This window comes from Sitophilus oryzae, unplaced genomic scaffold (assembly GCF_002938485.1).
Source record: "Sitophilus oryzae breed Bouriz unplaced genomic scaffold, Soryzae_2.0 scaffold_1494_pilon_pilon, whole genome shotgun sequence".
Taxonomy (NCBI): Eukaryota; Metazoa; Arthropoda; class Insecta; order Coleoptera; family Curculionidae; genus Sitophilus; species Sitophilus oryzae.
This window is the reverse complement of record NW_022146163.1, coordinates 6,157,195-6,175,781: the sequence shown is the minus strand read 5'-3', so window position 1 is coordinate 6,175,781 and position 18,587 is coordinate 6,157,195. Positions and strand designations below refer to the sequence as shown.

Here is an 18,587-nt window from a genome sequence, read left to right as displayed (position 1 = left end):
GCTGGGAAGTGTCTTAGCGTTTCTCCTATTCAAAATATTCATGGCAGCGTCTCTATTATAGAGGACAGCAAACCATAGTAAAGAGGAATGGGCATTAGATACAGATACGACGGCGGTTTGTTCAACATACTTCAATACGCTGATGAATGCGCTCCAGTTTCAAAATCGCTATTGCAATTACAAGAAATGTTCAACACATATACCTGGGCATATGAGGCTTTGGGTCTTAAGCTGAACACCAATAAAACTAAAATCATGTGGAATCCCGGAAAACCTCGGGAAATCATAACAATGTTGTAAAAATCGGAGAAGAACTATTGGAATATGTAGCGCAATTCAATTTCCTCGGCAGTTTGATTTCGGAAACAATATCGACTCTAAAATTGAGCACAGAATTAGCGGCGCCTCAAGAGCTTTCTGGAAATTAAAAAAAACTGGGTTTCCTATAATCATGACTTGGGAACAAAAACAAAACTTGCAGTGTACCGAGCAATAATAATTTTCACCATGTTATATGGTAGCGAAACTTGAGTGCCCTACCGTTGGTTGTTTAATGCGCTCAACACAGACACCTTAGATAACTGTTAAGAACCAAATGGTATCACCCTTGATTATGTATAAATAGATATACAATGAGGGCTTAGTAAAATCCTGTCTTCTAGATGGCGCCTTGCCCGTTTTGCATTTTTATATTCCCCTACGATTTTCTTTGAGGGGAATCCGTTAAACACGCCCATCGTTCAAAAATGGAAGGGCGCGAGGTCACATCTATTGGGCTACTTATTATTATACGTTTCACGCATGTTTTACGAAAATAGCTTTATCCTTGTTTGTTTCAACTGTGACAAGAAAAAAGGAAAAAAAGTTATATTCGTTTCTAAATTCGGCAGTTTTGTTTATCTTTCTCGACTTCTGATTTCGTTTCGTTTAGGTTATGTCTTAAAAAATAATTATTTATAAGCTTTTGAGTTGAAATATACCTTAATGCATATCTAAATAATTAAAAAAATCATTTTTTTCGTCCCTCACGAAGAAACGAAACAGTATTTTTTTTTGTATTGTTTATTTGGATTACAAACCAAATTATTAAATTTTGTATTGTTTATTTGGATTACAAACTATTATTTTATGAGTTTTATGTGTTGTGTTTACGTGATGTGTAATGTGTATTTTGTACCTGCTGGATAATATTTTGAAACATATTTAATTAAACAAAAAGCATCTGTATTACAGGTGAGTAAATACTGTTCATATTTATTTCTAAATTCATATAAATTTGTTTTAAATCACTCTCGGTTTTTAGAGTTTTTATCTTAGAGAGAGAGTTTTACCTCATAGAGAGTCTGAGATAAGTTTAATAATAAACATTAAATTTGATAGATTGATAGATAGATTAAACGATAATGGCCAGTTGAGCTAAAAATTTAAAAAATACTGATTTTATGCTATAAATTATGTTTCATTTCTTACTTTGCTTTTTTGGAACTGTCAGATATATTGTGTATTTTATAATTTTTTTTAATTAATAACGTAAAATATTGTTTATCTACAGTCAACCCTGTGTTTAGATAAAGCTTCATATCAGATTTCCTATTTTATATTTTCACTCAAATCATATTTTTGTAAAATAGGTATGCTTGCATGCAAAAGTAGCGTAAATTTGACAGGGAGGTATTTTTATAGATATACAGGATGATTCGTAGATTTAAATACATATTTACTTTAGAGTTGTATAGTTTGTCAAAAGAAAAGCTATATTTTTTATTTTTTCTTGGTGAATTTGTCAAAAAATTGTCATTCCAGAAAATACTATAATGTCGTAATCGTATAGAGTTCATTTTGACCATTTTTGGATTAAATTTTTTTGTTTATATAATAAAATATATATTTAAAGCCCTTTCTAAGTTAAAAATAAGTAATATGGAAGTTTTTTACTGGAACTAATTTAAGGTAATGTTCTCTTCATATAATTATATAAAAATATGCTAAATTCCTAAATTATTTATATGATTAAATTTTCTTTATATTATTTTTTTTGTATTATATACAGGATGAGTCAAAACTATATATTATATTTTTCTTTGCTATTTCAAATGGAACACTGTATTTTATATCATAAATCAACAAATCTTTTATCCAACTTTTGTTTTGTTAAGATCTATATCCCAGATTAATAGTTATTGGATTGTTCTCAATAATTGTCTCTTTGAGAATAAACATGATTTGTTTTTCGCAATTTTTATTAGTAGGTTTGTCGTTAAAAGTGATGTATCTACATATTTATCAGCGACAAAAATTAAGAATTAGATGTCTAAAATAATTTCCTAATTATTTTTTTACTTGGCGTATCAGTAAATATTATTTATTTTATCGCTGCAGCTGAAAATAATTATGTATTCCAAAAGAGGACATTACTGTATAAATATGGATTATTTGGATTTAAAAATTATTTTTCAAAACAAAGTTGCAAAAAAACTACGTTTATGTCATAAAATGTGGAGTTCTCTTTGAAATGATCAAGAAAAACCCAACATCTAGTTTTGACGCCACCAGTATATATCATGCATTATAGTTGATTATACTGCAATTTATTATACATACGTAGTTTTGTTTGGTGAAAATGAAACTTTCTAAAAGTATTCCCAATTAAAACATATTAAGAATTTCCTACATTATAATTTTGAAAGACGTTTGAGTGGGCAGACAATTTGGTCTAAAATAATCATAAGTCTAAAAAAATTGGTCTAAAATAATCAAAAACCACTTAACACATATAACTCGCTTTTAAAAAATCTAAAAGAAATAAGTTTGTTTATTATATTCATATTTTATTAAATTATTATAGGTGTGACTGCTAAGTGGTTGTACTCGCCACATTAGCCAACCATTGGTGGGACCATGGTAGGACCTTCAGAGATTATAATGCAAATTTTTCATACCATGTAAATCTATATACATATATTAATAAATGCGTTTGTTTTATTAAATTTGTTTTCTTATACGGTATGAGCGAAAAAAACGGCGTCTATTTGTTTACGTACAAATATATGACATCGATATTCATTTCCAAGCCATCTCTGACGCCGTTTTTTTTATCGTATGGTATACACTTACATTTATCCCTTATCCTTTAAATCCGAGTTATTTCTAATAATTATAAAAATAAGATACCTGATTGATTCTTCCGAAATATTATAAAATGAGATATCAGGAAATAAATAAAGTTAATTATCTCGTTTGTTTTGGGAATTCAAAAAAAGGGTATAGAGAATCTTAAGAGACACAGTTCAAATATTATTTTTGAGTATAATGGGTGCTTCAAAAAATGTGGCGGATATAATGTAACATGTTTTTTTTAATGCAAAACTCTTATTTATAACTTTTATTTTATTTTCGATTCTGCCTAAAATTCTATAACTTTTTTTTATAAATAACGTTAGTATTTGCAAAAAAAATTATTCCTATGTTACATAATTGTCAGTTGTTTCGAAGTTGGGCTACACAAATTTGGTAGGAGTGTTTTACAGAGGTGAAGAAAAAGATATAAGTAAAAATACTTGGAGTTAGATGCTACACTGTGTTCAAACAGTTTTTTTTGGCTGATCCTATATATTATTATTTTTTCTAGTGATTTCACAAAACCTTTCAACATTTGTTAAGAAAGTATATTAAGTACATCTATACTCTATACAGCTTGCAATCTGTTCTGAATTTTTCAATTTTTATCCTTCTTTTACTTCATTTACACTATAACAAGTTTTGCCATGACAAAACAAAAATTATTTATTATTAAGCATTAAAGTAATTTATATAGTTATATGACATTATTAATAGAAATTGAAGAATTTTGTAAAATCTATCAGAAAAAAATATACCGGGTGTTTTTCAAAAGTGGTTTGATTGACGTATTCAATTAGTTTCGGTTATTTCTTGTTTCACCGGAAATTACTACAACTTGGTTTTTAAATGGTACCCTCGGTATTTTTTTACTTTATTTGACAGAATATGGCATTGTGAATAGAATAATTTATTGTCAACTTTTGACATATTTACTTAAAAAATTGTATTTTAAATTACAATCTAGAGTGCCATGATAAAAAACAACATGTAACCGGTCGTAAAGGTAATGACAGTTTGACTCGATATACGAAGTGTGTGGTACCAAATTACCTATTTACCAGGTACCAAAAAGGAAAAGGCACAAAAAATATTAGACGATCAAATCAATTTTTCCGAAGCTCCTTGATTAAAAATTAATGGTTTTAACACAGCAATGACACTAGATTGAATTTTAAAATGCTATTTTTTTTAATTGAAAATGTCAAAAGTTGACATATGATATATGTCATTCTATTCAGAATGTCATTTTCTATCAAATAAAGTATAAAAAATACCGAGGGTACCATTTAAAAATCAAATGTTGTACTCGTACATATACATTTCCGGTGAAACAGGAAGTGACCGAAACTAACGGAATACGAATCAATCTCGATTTATGTCATATACCTACTAACATTCCGAATTTGGTAAACTCCGAAAAAAGTTATAGAGGTGAACCGCTTTTGAAAAAACACTCAGTATAGGCTGCGTCATTGAAAGAATCTGCAGATATTTTTCTATTTTAAATACGTAGTCGAGTTTCAAAAATATATATTGAACATCCTGTAGCATCTACCTCAAATATCTACATATAAATATCTAATATTTTTTCTTCATCAACAAATTTGAAATATTATAAAACTAGTTTTAGTTTACGCCATTATACAAGAAATATACGTAAAAAAAGTAATAGAATTTTACGCAGAATCTAAAATAAAATAGGATGTAACATTTAAAAAAAAACATTATGTTAAATCCGCCACACTTTTTACAAAGTTACAGACGTAGGTAGGTATAGTTTCATATTATATTCTTTAATTATCCATCTAAAAATAAAATATTTATATACCTAATATCATACTTTAGTATCCAACAAGTGGCCATGAAAATCAAAATAAATATAAATCCATGTCCAAAAATAAAAAATGTAAATAACACTTTGAGGTATAAATTTGGTTCGAATCAGATAAGATATTTTATTCTTTACCGAGAATTAAATTCGAAGAATTCCTAGTCCCTACTTCTTTGCCAAATTCAATAGTCTCCGCCCCTTTTTACGTTTTAATTTCTGCCACCAGTTGGCAGCATCGACTTATTCAGGCACATTGACTAACTATTAATATATAAACAAGGGTATCACCATGTCTCAAACGTAACGGTCCTTGAAAAAGCTAGCTGCAAGAGCGCTAAAACCATGGTTACTATATCCCGCTTAACATGGGCTGGTCACGTATGCAGGATGCTAAAAAAACGCCTACCAAAATCTCTTCTTTGCGGTGAGCTTGTAGACGGTAAGAGGAAACCGGGAGGACAACTCAAGAGATAAAAAGCTAACCTAACCATAACTTGTTGTTTATATTTTTTAGGTCTTAAAAGTGGAATGAACTATGTCATGTGGACATTATTTTCACAAGGAATATAACAATTCAAGAGAATAGACAAGATTACAGCTCTTTTTGCACAACTAATTTACGTAAAGGCAAGTTTATTGTACAAAATGTAGGACAAAATAAAAGTCAGTTTAATAAAGTGAAAAATGTATGTTATAAAATTTACAATTTATGTTGAATATCAATAAAGTTATGCAGAATGACTGGGTTATCTTCTTCCATTAGAAACCATAGTTCACTTTAGCGACAAAATATCCATAGCCCACCCTTCGATAAAATATAAATCTATACGTTGAGTGAAATACTTAAAAGCCTAGAGAATACATGCTTAAATATTTATGTATTGTTATAAAATTTACAATTTTTGTTAAATATCAATAAAGTTATGCAGAATGACTGGGTTATCTTCTTCCATTAGGATCCATAGTTCACTTTAGCGACAAAATATCCATAGTCCACCCTTCGATAAAATATAAATCTATACGTTGAGTGAAATACGTAAAAGCCTAGAGAATACTTGCTTAAATATTTATATATATTTGGTCTATATTATACTGAGTTACCTGTTTTAGACAAATATTTTCAACTTATGAGCAATTCGTACAACAGTTTCGTTTTTCCACTTGACTGTTAGTAGTAAATATTCCTAAATATATATCTCCTTAGCTTAATATTCAGTCACTTTGAAATGTATTCCTTTTACAATAAATAATCTTGCTTTTCAATAATTCTTGGGAAAATACTGTCTTGCCATTTCACCACAATAAGAGTTTCCTAATATCTGTAAAATTTATTCTTAAATATTCTAGATTGTATGTTTATCTCAATTATCAGTTGCCTTTTAACCAATTGTTCCTTTCATAGAAATCAATATTAGAGAAAAGTCTTTATAAATAAAACTCTTCATATCTCTTCGCCAATGTCTGTAACATTTTCTGATGTTTTCATTTTCATATTTTATGGAAGTATCTATTTAACTATTAAAACGTTCGCGATGACATTACACAATAACTTTTTGTTCTTATTTAAGTAACAATTACAATATTAAATATTTCAACTAAATATTAAAATTTACAAACTTGTAAAAGCGTAAACAAAAATATAAGGTTAGAAAATTTCTGACCTAGTCCAACCTTGTCTATTTTTTTCTATGTTGCCATACTTTACATAATAACTTAAAATACAGGCATTACATCAAAAATATACACAAAAAGTATTTGAAATATTCAATTACATATTCTCAAGAATATAAATAATTTTTAAAGATTTAAAATATTCATCATATTTCATTAAGAATATATGTTCATTATACATATATTCTGTGGAATTAAAATACAATACATACAATTTTGTGGAATTAAAATCAGTATGGCAATAATGGAAGTCTTCTAGAAGTCGCGGTTTAAAGGGACGAGGTCACTGAGAGCCGAAGTCAAAAACGTTTCATCTTTTGCCGGCTGTCACGTCTTTGTAGTATTTGCTTCAGTGTCGAAATGCCTAGGTATTTTAAAGAAACTAATTACATATTATTTTGCACTGTTTTTCTGCTTTTCACATTATAATAACAAAAACCGTTTAATCAAATTAATGAAATATTATTACGGTATTATTAAATAGCTTTATTATGTAAATGAATGCCACGCATATCGAAATACATAACAACAGATCAATATATTGTTACATTGTGAACATTCAATAATGTATATGTATACGAGCAACAGCGGAACAAATGTTTTATTACTGAAGCCACTATCAAGATATTTTGTGTGTTTGGGAATTTTTCCACCATACGATTTTAGAAGAAATAGACTAAAATGTGTACGTTCGTATAAGATTAAAATTATAGTTTTAACAATAATATTTAGTACATTAAATGGTTTATCTTTAATTGGTCGGTTAGTAGTTTTCAAACGGTCCCTAGTGTATAACGTGATGGATTTTTTACCCAATACTTTGATGTGGTCACATGCTGTAATGCGTATAACGTGCACATACACCAGAAGAAAGTCATACGAAGAATTGCTCAAAGAATTAGCATATATTGAAAAACTTCAGGAGCTCAAAAACGATATTCAAATGGAAAAAGCAATATATAAGAAAATGTTGAAATATTTTGTATGCCTTAACATATTTCTAGTTGCGATTTGGCTTTGGTATTACGCACCGCCAAATTTTAAATTATCTGCAAGATATTACTGGGGAATTGGGCTCTACTTCATTCAAGAAATACTATTTTATTATTATAGTGTGTGTTTTTGTTTTATCACAGTCACAGTCTTGGTGATTTGTCACGAAAGATTTAAAGTTTTAAACTACATGTTGTGGAAAATAAAGTTCAGTAAAACGTATGAAGATGTCGAGTTATCAATTAACATACAAGAGATAAACAATATATTTAAGAAATTAAAAAACGTTACTGAAGGAATAAATGATCTTTTTGGGTCTCAGTTTCTTCTACAATCACTATTATCGTTTGCTTGGTGTTTACACATTTGTTTGTATCTTAAACACGCCAGTAAAGATTACTCAGAGTCGGTAGACTATCCATATGTAACAGTTATGTTTATATCAATAATTATGGTAAGTAAATTTTGATTAAATAGCTACACACAAAGTAGTTGTAATGAAAAATTATAATATGTATGTGTGTGACACCTTAGTTCATGAGCAGTGATGGACTTTCCTTATTTGCCGTTTAAAAATTTGTTGTAAAATTAATAATAAATACGAATATCATAAGAATACTAAGATCTATTTATCTGATTTGTCTTAAACTAACTTGTTTGTTTCTTAAAATAAATAATTAATAAAAGTCTATTGTTTACCCACAATAATATAAGTACAATGTTTAATCAAACTATGTCATCTAATTAACAATAACACACATCTAATTCTATGAGGGGATACTGTAAATCCTTAGGAATATAAGAGAAATATTCTTGGTAAATAACGATATACAGGGTTGTTCACCACATACGATGCTGAACGATTAGATTTTCACAAATTGTAAGTTTTGGGTTCGTTGTGTGTTTAAAAATATTTTTACAAGATACAGAGTGTCCCAAATATGTAAAAAATATTATAGTTGTATTTTTTTAAATGGAACACCTTGTGTATTATTCTATTTTTAGATTCTACGATTGAAATAAAGGTAAATTTGATTAAGGTTTATCACACTTACACCTTACCATTTTTGAAATATTTTCAATTTTGTGAAATTGCAGTAAAATATTTAAGGCTTCATTTCTCCAAGGGTATCAATGTTTTTAATACTACATTATGTTCTGAAGATTATTTATTGATCAGATATTGTGTTCCAATAATAAAAATTATACTTCCTTATACAGAGTGTCCAAAAATTTATATTAAATAATTACTGGGTTTAAACGGCAATAACTTGTTTAATTTAAATAGAATACCCTGTATATATTACGTGATTCAGATGCAGAATTTAATTGTCTATCAAATTGTATTATACTATTTTTTACCTACATCTTCAAGTTTTTGTAGAAAATACATTTTCTTATAATTTAGACCTCATTTATCACTATAGCCATGGAATATTAACATTTTAGATTATTTTTAAAGATGTAACAAATTTTCAAAGAGTACAGATACTAATAATATCGATATAGTTTGCTTATTTCATTAAACAAAAAAATAAAAAAAAAACTGTTTAAATATAATTTGTTAAAGAGGACCAATTAATATGATCCTAGTATTCAAACTACATTAATTGACTGCTTGATTGTGTAGATTGTTTACGTTGATTAATAATAATTGCTCCAAGTACTAAAAAACTGAATTTTGTATGTGTATTAGACAGTGTGGTAAAAAGTAACATCTTAGTTATGTATCCGGCGAATCAACCATTTCTTAACTCCTTATAAATTTTATTTAATTTTCTGACAAATGCTTATTTATAACAACAGAGACGTTCATTTTTATAACATATTATTATATTGATTTCTGAGTCAAATCCACATTTATTTAGAATAATTTATTGATTAAACAGTATGTAATTAACTAATTTTTGGTTGGAAATAATGATGGTATACATTTCTCCAAGTTAATTCATTATACTTTTATACAAAGATTTAAATAGTTTTCTTTTTGTAAATAAATGGGCTTGCAATGCTACTAGTTTTACCACCTGTACATTTTGTGCATATGTTGCTTTAAAAAATTCTAAAATGTCAATATTCCATGGCTATAGTGATAAATGAGATCTAAATTATAAGAAAATGCATTTTCTACGAAAACTAGAAGAGATAGGTAAAAAATGGTATAATACAATTTGATAGACAATTAAATTGTGCATGTGAATCACGTAAGATATACAGGGTGTTCTATTTAAATTAAACAAGGTATTGCCGTTTAAAGCTAGTAATTATTTAATATACATTTTTGGACACTCTGTATACGGAAGTATAATTTTTATTACTGCAACACAATATCTGATCAATAAACAATCTTCAGTAAATATGTAGTATTAAAAACTTTGATACGCTTGGAGAAATGAAGCCTTAATTTTTTTACTGCAATTTCACAAAATTGAAAATATTTCAAATACGGTAAGATTTAAGTGTGGTAAACCTTAATCAAATTTACCCTTATTTCACTCGTAGAATCTAAAAATGTAATAATATACAGGGTGTTCCATTTAAAAAATACAACTATAATATTTTTTACTCATTTGGGACACTCTGTATATTGTAAAATTATTTTTAAATTGTAACTCTAATAAACCTTCAACGAACCCAAAAATTACAATTTGTAAAAATCTAATCGTTTAGCTACAATACTCCGTGTCGTATGTGGTGTACAGCCCTGTATAAAAATGCTATTGATTATCGGTTAACCGACTATTCAATCAGAAAAAATACTTTACTTTTTACACTTTATAACTTAAACAAAAATAAAACGCAAGGTAGCAAAATAGGTAACAGAAGAAAATTGTGTGATATCATTGCTGCTCTATGCAATATTGTAATAACTTTGTTGCGTATAAACGACTGCGTACTTACGAATCCAAACCTTATTCGACACGCCGCACAGTGCTTCGTCCCATGGACAAAAATCGAAAAATAAGTTAAAATTTACTAATATCTGGATATGTAATTTTATACTTATAGCAATGTTCAACCATCCTGTATATTATTTTTCATAAACAGCGTTTTTTGTTAGCAAATATTTTCACTAAAAATAAATTTTGCGACCATTATCTTATCAGTGAAAATAATAACATTCATAGTAGTTCTGTATTATTATGGAGTTAAACGGTACGTACTTAATTGAAAGCCACTATGGATATTGTTAAACAAGGTATGTACTTTAAATTTATTTCTAAACAAGTTCGTGATTGTTTAGTTTTTATTTATTTTTTAAGATGATTCTTAAATGGGTATAAAAATTTTACGTTTTCAAACTTCAAAAAGGCATATAAAAAAACATATCAAAACATATCGTATTTATTGAATATTTTTGTTGTCATATTCATACACTTTTAATTTTTGTATAGTTTACCTGCGTCTGCTTGCGACGAACTTTATTTTATAATACTTTTCAGATGGAGTAAAATTGATAAGCAATGCCGATCTGGTTAATACTTGGCTTGATCATAAGGACAAGAACTCAAAATTATTTGTATTTCAAAAAATGTGTCCTTTATTAGATATTGATGAACCTTCCAATCAAATGAGACACCACTTGTGCCTGAAAAAGTCCACTATGTTGGAGCGAAACGTTGCATAAAAAAAGTTTCCATCTTTCAATTTATTATAAAACCTCATACCCAAGAAAAGGAAAAAATAATATATGGATATGGTCTATTAAAGGGGTAACTATTAACATTCGAACCCCTCATACCAACAAAAAGAACAGTAACAACGCGAAGAAGTAACATATTAGAAGATGATGTACAGAAATATCTTATATGTGAGGATACTTCATCTACCTGTGATTTGGATACTATAAATTTGGAAGATTCTGTCAGCAGTGATTCTTCTGAATCAGAGTAGTTACGATCTATGCATTTTGTTGTCCTAAAGTAAATTTATAGTATCTTAAGTTTTTTTTAATTAAATATAACATTAATGTTTCTTTTTCATTAAAGAAAAATATTTTTATCTTATATTAGGCTTATATTGTAGGAATCATGTTCTAATGTTATTTCAATTCTTTTTTATCACAAGGATTTATTTAATACTTACACCGTTTTCATACTATAAATTATTATTTGCTTAGATGGAACACAGCTCCAACATTTTTATTATTTATAAGATTTTTTTTTCATAAACGTGGGCCTAAGAACATCATCATTTAGTACAATGAGCGTACTCATCATTTGTGTCAAATAAACCTAGTTTGAATAAATTGCCTACAATGAAAGAGAAGTTTTGGATTTTTGTCCTCTAGAGCCATATGTTCGAAGCACTGTGCGCCGCGCCGTATTTCGCGGGCAATCAAAAACTTACCCCAGATATTAACTGAGGCAATCAAAACTTTTGATTGCCTTAGCGTTTTTATTGCTATTACCTAGACCATCCGTTCACTACACGTCAACATTTGTGAAAAAAAAATTAAAAAATAGTTTATATTTGTCGGAATCAATCCTTGAACCTCTTGCTCCGCAAGCGACCGCTTTACCAAGCGAGCCACACGTGCTTTTGCAACTAGGCAATAGCTAGGCATTACTTAGTATTCGGCGAACCGAATAAGGTTGGGATTAGTAAATACGCTGCCCGACTATCAATACATCGCTGCTATTAAATCATTATACTTAGGCGCATTAAATTACTGTAGTTATAATAATTAAACCGAATCATTATAAAATATTTTTACTATTATTATCAATTACTATACTTATTATTACTTACTACTACAGAACTTACGACCGGGAAAAATTAAAGATTTTTCTTGATTTAAGTAAGAACAATCTTCGGATTGTCACGGGGTTTCTAACAGGACATTGTCTCCTTAACGAACACCTCAGTAGATTTAAGCTGAGAAAGAACGGCGAATACAGATTCTGTGGGAAAAATCGGAAAACACCAGAACACCTTATCACTGAGTGCGCCGAGGCGAGAACCATTCGTGCCATAAATTTTGGTACGGCTGATGTCGAAGATGGAGAGGTGGCCTCTGTGGAGTCGTCTCAGATACTGGTTTTCTCAAAGCTTTGAAACTGTGTGATGAATTATAACCCGTTGCAACTCAAGAAAGGAGAACACTCCTAAACATTCTACATTCTACTATTACATATTTAACTTGTTACTGAGTATTTAGCTAATGCCCCTTTAACGTGGTCTTTAATGTTTAGCCACTTTTTTTGGTGATCCAGTAAGCAAAATGTGCTCAATAAATATGTTATGTTATAAAAAAGTGGTATTCTAAATATATCTTTTCTATGTTTGGATATTGTTAAACGGCCTTATCTTCGTAAATTAATATTATGTATATTAAATATATGTATATGTATACAGGGTGCTACAAATTCGAGGTACGAGTATTGGTATCTCGGTAACTGTAATAGCTACGAACATTGTTAAATTGGGCAAAGTTGCGCTTTAGGATGTTCACCAAGATGCCATCAAAAAAGTTTTGGAAATTTCAAGGATTGCTGAGTTTTTTGGAAAAAACGGATTTTTTTGAAAATAAATTTTATTTTTTCCTGTCGTTATTTTTTAGAAAATCAAAAAACTAATTGCTCATTCTCATATCCACTTTATTAGGGCTATCTGATGGCATTTTTAGATTTTCAAATTACCTTATAATTTGTGAGATACAGGAGCCAACTTAATTTTTTTAAATACGGACCTGCATTTTTTATTTCAGGTTTTGAAAGACCTCGGTTTCCTGAGAACAATGATATGCTACACTTGATACTTTTTTTTTTGTTTTGGGTAAAACAATAAAAAAAATTATTTAATTGTTATTTAAAATAATTTCAAATCCGACTCGGTTTTTTTAATTTATTTAACATTGAAGCGCTAATTAACAGTGAATAAAGAAAATCAATAAAAATTGTTTTGGACATTTGAAATCAATACATTTCAACATTAAGAGTACAAAAACAATTAACGAGTAATAAAAAACAATTAAAGGGTACAAAATGCATTCGGTAGTATAAGAAGATCTGTTCAAAGAGCTATAAATAAGATTGAACGAAAAATAAATTTGTGCATTATGGAGGGTGCGGTAACCCTTTTCCGAACATGCAGAGCATGAGAAACTAGTTTGTAGAAGTTGATTTATTTATAATAACGACGATTAATATTATGCGTATTATTAGATCGTACACTGGGATTTCAAATTCACAATAAAAAAAGTTAATAATGATAGATATCTTTAAATTGTTGACCTGGATATTAATTATTTGAATCTTTCAATTGACGTGATTTTCCTTATTCAATGTTAATTAGCGCTGATCAATATTGTTGTGCTGAATTTAATCAGATTAAATAAATTAAAAAACCAGAGTCGGACTTGAAATAATTTTAAATAACAATTAAATAGATATTTTTATTGTTAAGGTATCCAAAACAAAAAAAAAGTATCAAGTGTGGCATATCACTGTACTCAGGAGACCGAAATATTTCAAAACTTGAAATAAAAAATGCAGGTCCGTATTTAAAAAAATTAAGTTGGCCTCTGTATCTCACAAATTATCAGCTAATTTGAAAATCTAAAAATACCATCAGATAGCCCTAATAAAGTAGTTATGAGAATGTGCAATTAGTTTTTTGAAATTAATTCTCAAAAAAATCAGTTTTTTCCAAAAACTCCGGAATCCTTGAAATTTTTAAAATTTTTTTGATGGCATCTTGGTGAACATGCCAAGGAGCAACTTTGCCCCAATTTAACCATCTTCGTATCTATTACGGTTTCCGAGATACCAATGCTCGTACCTCGAATTTGTAGCACCCTGTATATTTGGACAAATTTTGTCCGAAATATTAGTTTCTTATACTTTCTATTTTACTATCTTGATATAAGTATTTTCGAATAAGCTTTGGTGTGTTTTTCGTTATAATTGTGTTACGGCCTTTTTGATACCTAATTCTTTACTATGTTACAAATTTGATTACAATCCGAGATCTGTTCTTCCTCCTAATAATCTTTTAAAACATGTCTATTTCTTGTTTGTATTTTTTCCAATTCAAAATCTTTTGAAGTATAGCTAATTTCGTCCGCTATAAGAGTATTGTCCTTAATGAATGCTTCTTTGTTTTGTCCTTTTTTTTTAATTTCTACAAATGTTTTTCTGTTTTGCTGATCTTCTAATGCTAAATCTTCGGTGATTAATATACCAGTAGCTCTGAGTTTTTTCTTGTTATACAATCCATATATGTAATCCACTCCTTCTTTTACAGAATATAAAAATTGCTTGTATTGCACTATTTTTATTGCTAGCATTTTCGAGTCAATAGCAGTTTGATACGACCTTTATATCGACATTAAACTTTTTATTAGCTATAGTTATGATTATAGTTTGTAGTTATTGATTGCCTTTTTCCGTTATTTCTTTAATAAATAAAATATTTAAAAGGTATTTTTCTTTATGTTTTTCAACAGTGTAGGGGCCTAGTAAGATTGATATTTTCAGCTTTCAATTGTTGAATTCTTTTATCTACTTCTGAGAGATAATAATCTACTTTCTTAGCAAATGCATCCAAATCAGATTTGATATTGTCTATCTTCGTTGAAATGTTACCATTATTAGCAATTAAATGGTATAAATCCTCTTATTTAGTTTATCTCTCATATTTTAGTCTTAGAATATTAAAACATACGCGCCGTTGAAAATACGTAAAAAAAGGCGTAACTCATTTTTAACGATTTTTCAGGAAAGCTATTTTAAGATAAATGACTGAAATTGGGAGATTCACATTTTTGGAGGTTATTTAACTCAAAGCAAGATTAATAAGATAAACGATAAAAATTATTGATAAATGTACTATAAAGGGTTTTTTTTAACACATTATTTCAGATACGCCTTTACGTTGTGCGATTAACAATTGCTTTTGCTATCATTTACCAGATACGCATCTTACTCATTGATTGTATAGAAAATTTGTTAAAAGTCGTGGAGTTTGGACAAAATAATATGTATCTTAAAGACATAATGCTAATTTATTTTAACAAATACAGCTCGTGAACATCAAAAGAATTGTCAAAAAAACTTTTGACAGCCTTAAAAATCATCTCTAACTAGGTTACAAAACAAGAACCAATAATACAAAAACTGCAGAAACAGAAACTAATAGTTACTAATACCTTTTAGTGCATTTTCACCACAACACACTTTCACAACAACAGCATTTTCAACAACACTTTCAAAAGAACATAAAAATAATGAAGTTCTTAAACTAAACCAAAATATTTGGCGCAAAAGACTAAAACAAACATTATTCAGTTGTATGAGGTAAATTTTTATAAAACTGAACGTGCTCTGGTAGACTTATGACTGGGGTATTTCCAGCACATAGCGCCATTAAATTCTTATATTTTTCTAAATATATCGGACAATATAATAATAAGTTTTGCATGAACCGCACATATCTTTTTTAGGTCTCAAAAATGATAGATTCATTGAGTTAAACACGGATCGATATGTTGTAAGACAAGGTGTGTTAGCATTTTTTGGTCCCAGTTCGTCTTTAAACATCGCATACATTTTTTTTACTGTTAAATCACTATGCAGGTATTCTCGCGAAGTGTCACTCCTACAGTAATGAGATTCAACTTTTTGGAAACGATTAATATGGTTGTTAATAAGTTTTCTGTTAGCTTCATCGATTTTAGCAGCTGCAGTACAACGTCCACCTCGGCGATCTGTTGCTACAACACCAGTATTTTGAAGTTTTTCGATCGCTGTACGCATTACTTTTTCGGTTATGCCCAACATGTTTAAAAATTGTTTCTGACGTACTTTCACCATAAACCAAACCAAGCCTAACCCCCAAGGGAAAATAAAAATTTTTATTTTCTGCTTTCTGTATTCTGCCATGGTAGTAGTACGTGATTTTTTGGGTATTTGTCTAACAAATCGAACTATAAACTCGAACTATATAACTCCGAGATTCGCCTCTGAAATATTTGAACATTTGTATGTAAGGCGTATCTAGAGAAACGTCTTTAAGTCTTAATTTTTTTCTTTAAGATACGCATTAACGTCACAACGTGAAGAACATTATGTGCGTTGGCGGATCTATCTAAATTTCGTCAAAATTCGAGATGTAGAATGTAGAATGTTTAGGAGGGGAGTTAATCACCGCCACCTTACAGATCTATTGTGTGTTCCCCTTTCTTGAGTTATAACTCATCATACAGTCTCAAGGCTTTAACAAAAGCCAGTATGTGAGACGGCTCCACAGAGGCCAGCTCTCCATCCTCGACATTAGACGTACCAAAGTTCATGGCACGAATGGTCGTCGCCTCGGCGCACTCAGTAATAAGGTGTTCTGGTGTGTCCCCATCTTCCCCACAGAATCTGCATTCGCCGTTGTTTCTCAGCTTCAGCCTAGTGAGGTGTTCGTTGAGGAGACAGTGTCCTGTTAGAAACCCCGTGACAATCCGAAGATCGTTTTTACTTAAATCAAGGAAAACCTTTGATTTTTCTCGGTCGTAAGTTCCTAGGAACTTTTTCGAGTGTATTAGACCGTTGGAGGATACCCATTCCAAGTTACGGATGGAGTCTTCCAGATTCTTCAGTTCCGCTTTCAGTTGGTTCCCGTTTGGAAAACAGAACGGTTCTGGTCCAGTTAGTGGGGTGTTCGCTCCTTTCCTAGCTAGATCATTTGCTATTTCATTGCCTTTTATCCCTTGGTGAGCAGGCACCCAGAGTAGGAGGACTTTATTTTCTTTGCCAAATTTGTTGAGCTTCTCTAGGCATTCTTTGACCAACTTCGAATTGATGGTTACTCAGTTAATTGCGTTTAGTGCTGCTTGACTATCGGATAGGATGGCAATTTCGTGTTTTCGATAGTTCCTATCTAAGAAAAATTGAAGGATACTGGGGTAGGTGCCCATTGGTTCGGAGTATTTAGTTTTCGGCCCAAATGCCCCTATCCCTGTCCCTGCTTTGGTTTTGGAAGCATCAGTATACCACGTTATCGTATGGTCTTTTATATGCTGAGTAAGCGTTTCTTTCTTCCAATCCTTTTTATTACTCAATACTACAGTGAGGTGTTTCTCAAAGTTGTAAAATCTTCAACGTATTTTCATCTTCGATACTACACTAGCTTCGCAGTCCTTCAACCTATTGTTAACTTGATAAAAAATTCTTCAAATTCCTTTATTGTGTGCCTTATTAAAACTGTTCTTTTTTGTTTCTATTCTTGCTTTTCTCTAACTTTTTCGAGCAGAACACTGTAAAACGCTTATTCTGAAAACAGCGCAACATTGCCAAAAATGATGAAAGATAATATTGATTATATATTTCATTAAAATAGATTAACAAAAATTAATATATAAAAGTAATATAATGTATTTTTAGGGTTCAACGTTAGTAATATTGGTAATGTGTGACAAAATAAGAACCGAAGCAAAAAAACTAATGACAACCGCTTACTATATTGAAGACTGTTTATCCATTTATTCAAAACCATATACAGAACTTCAAGCTTTTATGAAGAAAGTATCGTCGACTAAATTTGAGTTTACTGCAGCTGGATTTTTCACGATACACCGACATGTAATGTTTTCTATTTTAGGAAATGTTGCCACATATTTTATTTTATTAGAACAATTCTGGACAACCAAATAATTTTTTGACTTTGAAATGCCTCTAATTGTACACTACAAGAAATGCTTCAATAAAATTTGAACATATTTTGATTAGTTTATTTTCTAATATGGGAAATAAACACAAAATACACATTGTTTTAATTGAAGGAGAAAGATGAGAGTGATCCTAGTGTTTAGGGAACGTTCTTCAAACATTAGAAAGATTAGCTTCAGTATTAAAGGGCATAAAGTATATGTGATATCTTTTGGTACTTTCCTATATAAAAATTTAGCGTCCTAAATATTATTTGTTCTACAGGGTTAGCCTTAAATAAGTGCAAATATTTTTAGGGGTGGATTTAGACACCA

General features: G+C 29.7%; 1 protein-coding gene across 2 annotated transcripts; it reads left to right on the top strand.

Moving 5' to 3' along the window:
* Window positions 1-7,210: 7,210 nt before the first annotated feature.
* LOC115877631 lies at window positions 7,211-18,285 on the top strand. Of its 2 annotated transcripts, none has more exons than XR_004049371.1 (2): window positions 7,211-7,307; window positions 17,989-18,285. XR_004049371.1 is itself a non-coding variant. In XM_030893879.1 (2 exons), exons 1-2 carry the CDS (start codon window positions 7,422-7,424, stop codon window positions 18,256-18,258), a joined length of 918 nt encoding a protein of 305 aa, XP_030749739.1. In that variant the 5' UTR covers window positions 7,330-7,421; the 3' UTR covers window positions 18,259-18,285. The 2 variants fall into 2 exon arrangements, 1 of the variants encoding a protein (XP_030749739.1); XM_030893879.1 differs by lacking the exon at window positions 7,211-7,307 and adding an exon at window positions 7,330-8,069.
* The last annotated feature ends 302 nt before the right edge of the window (window positions 18,286-18,587 follow it).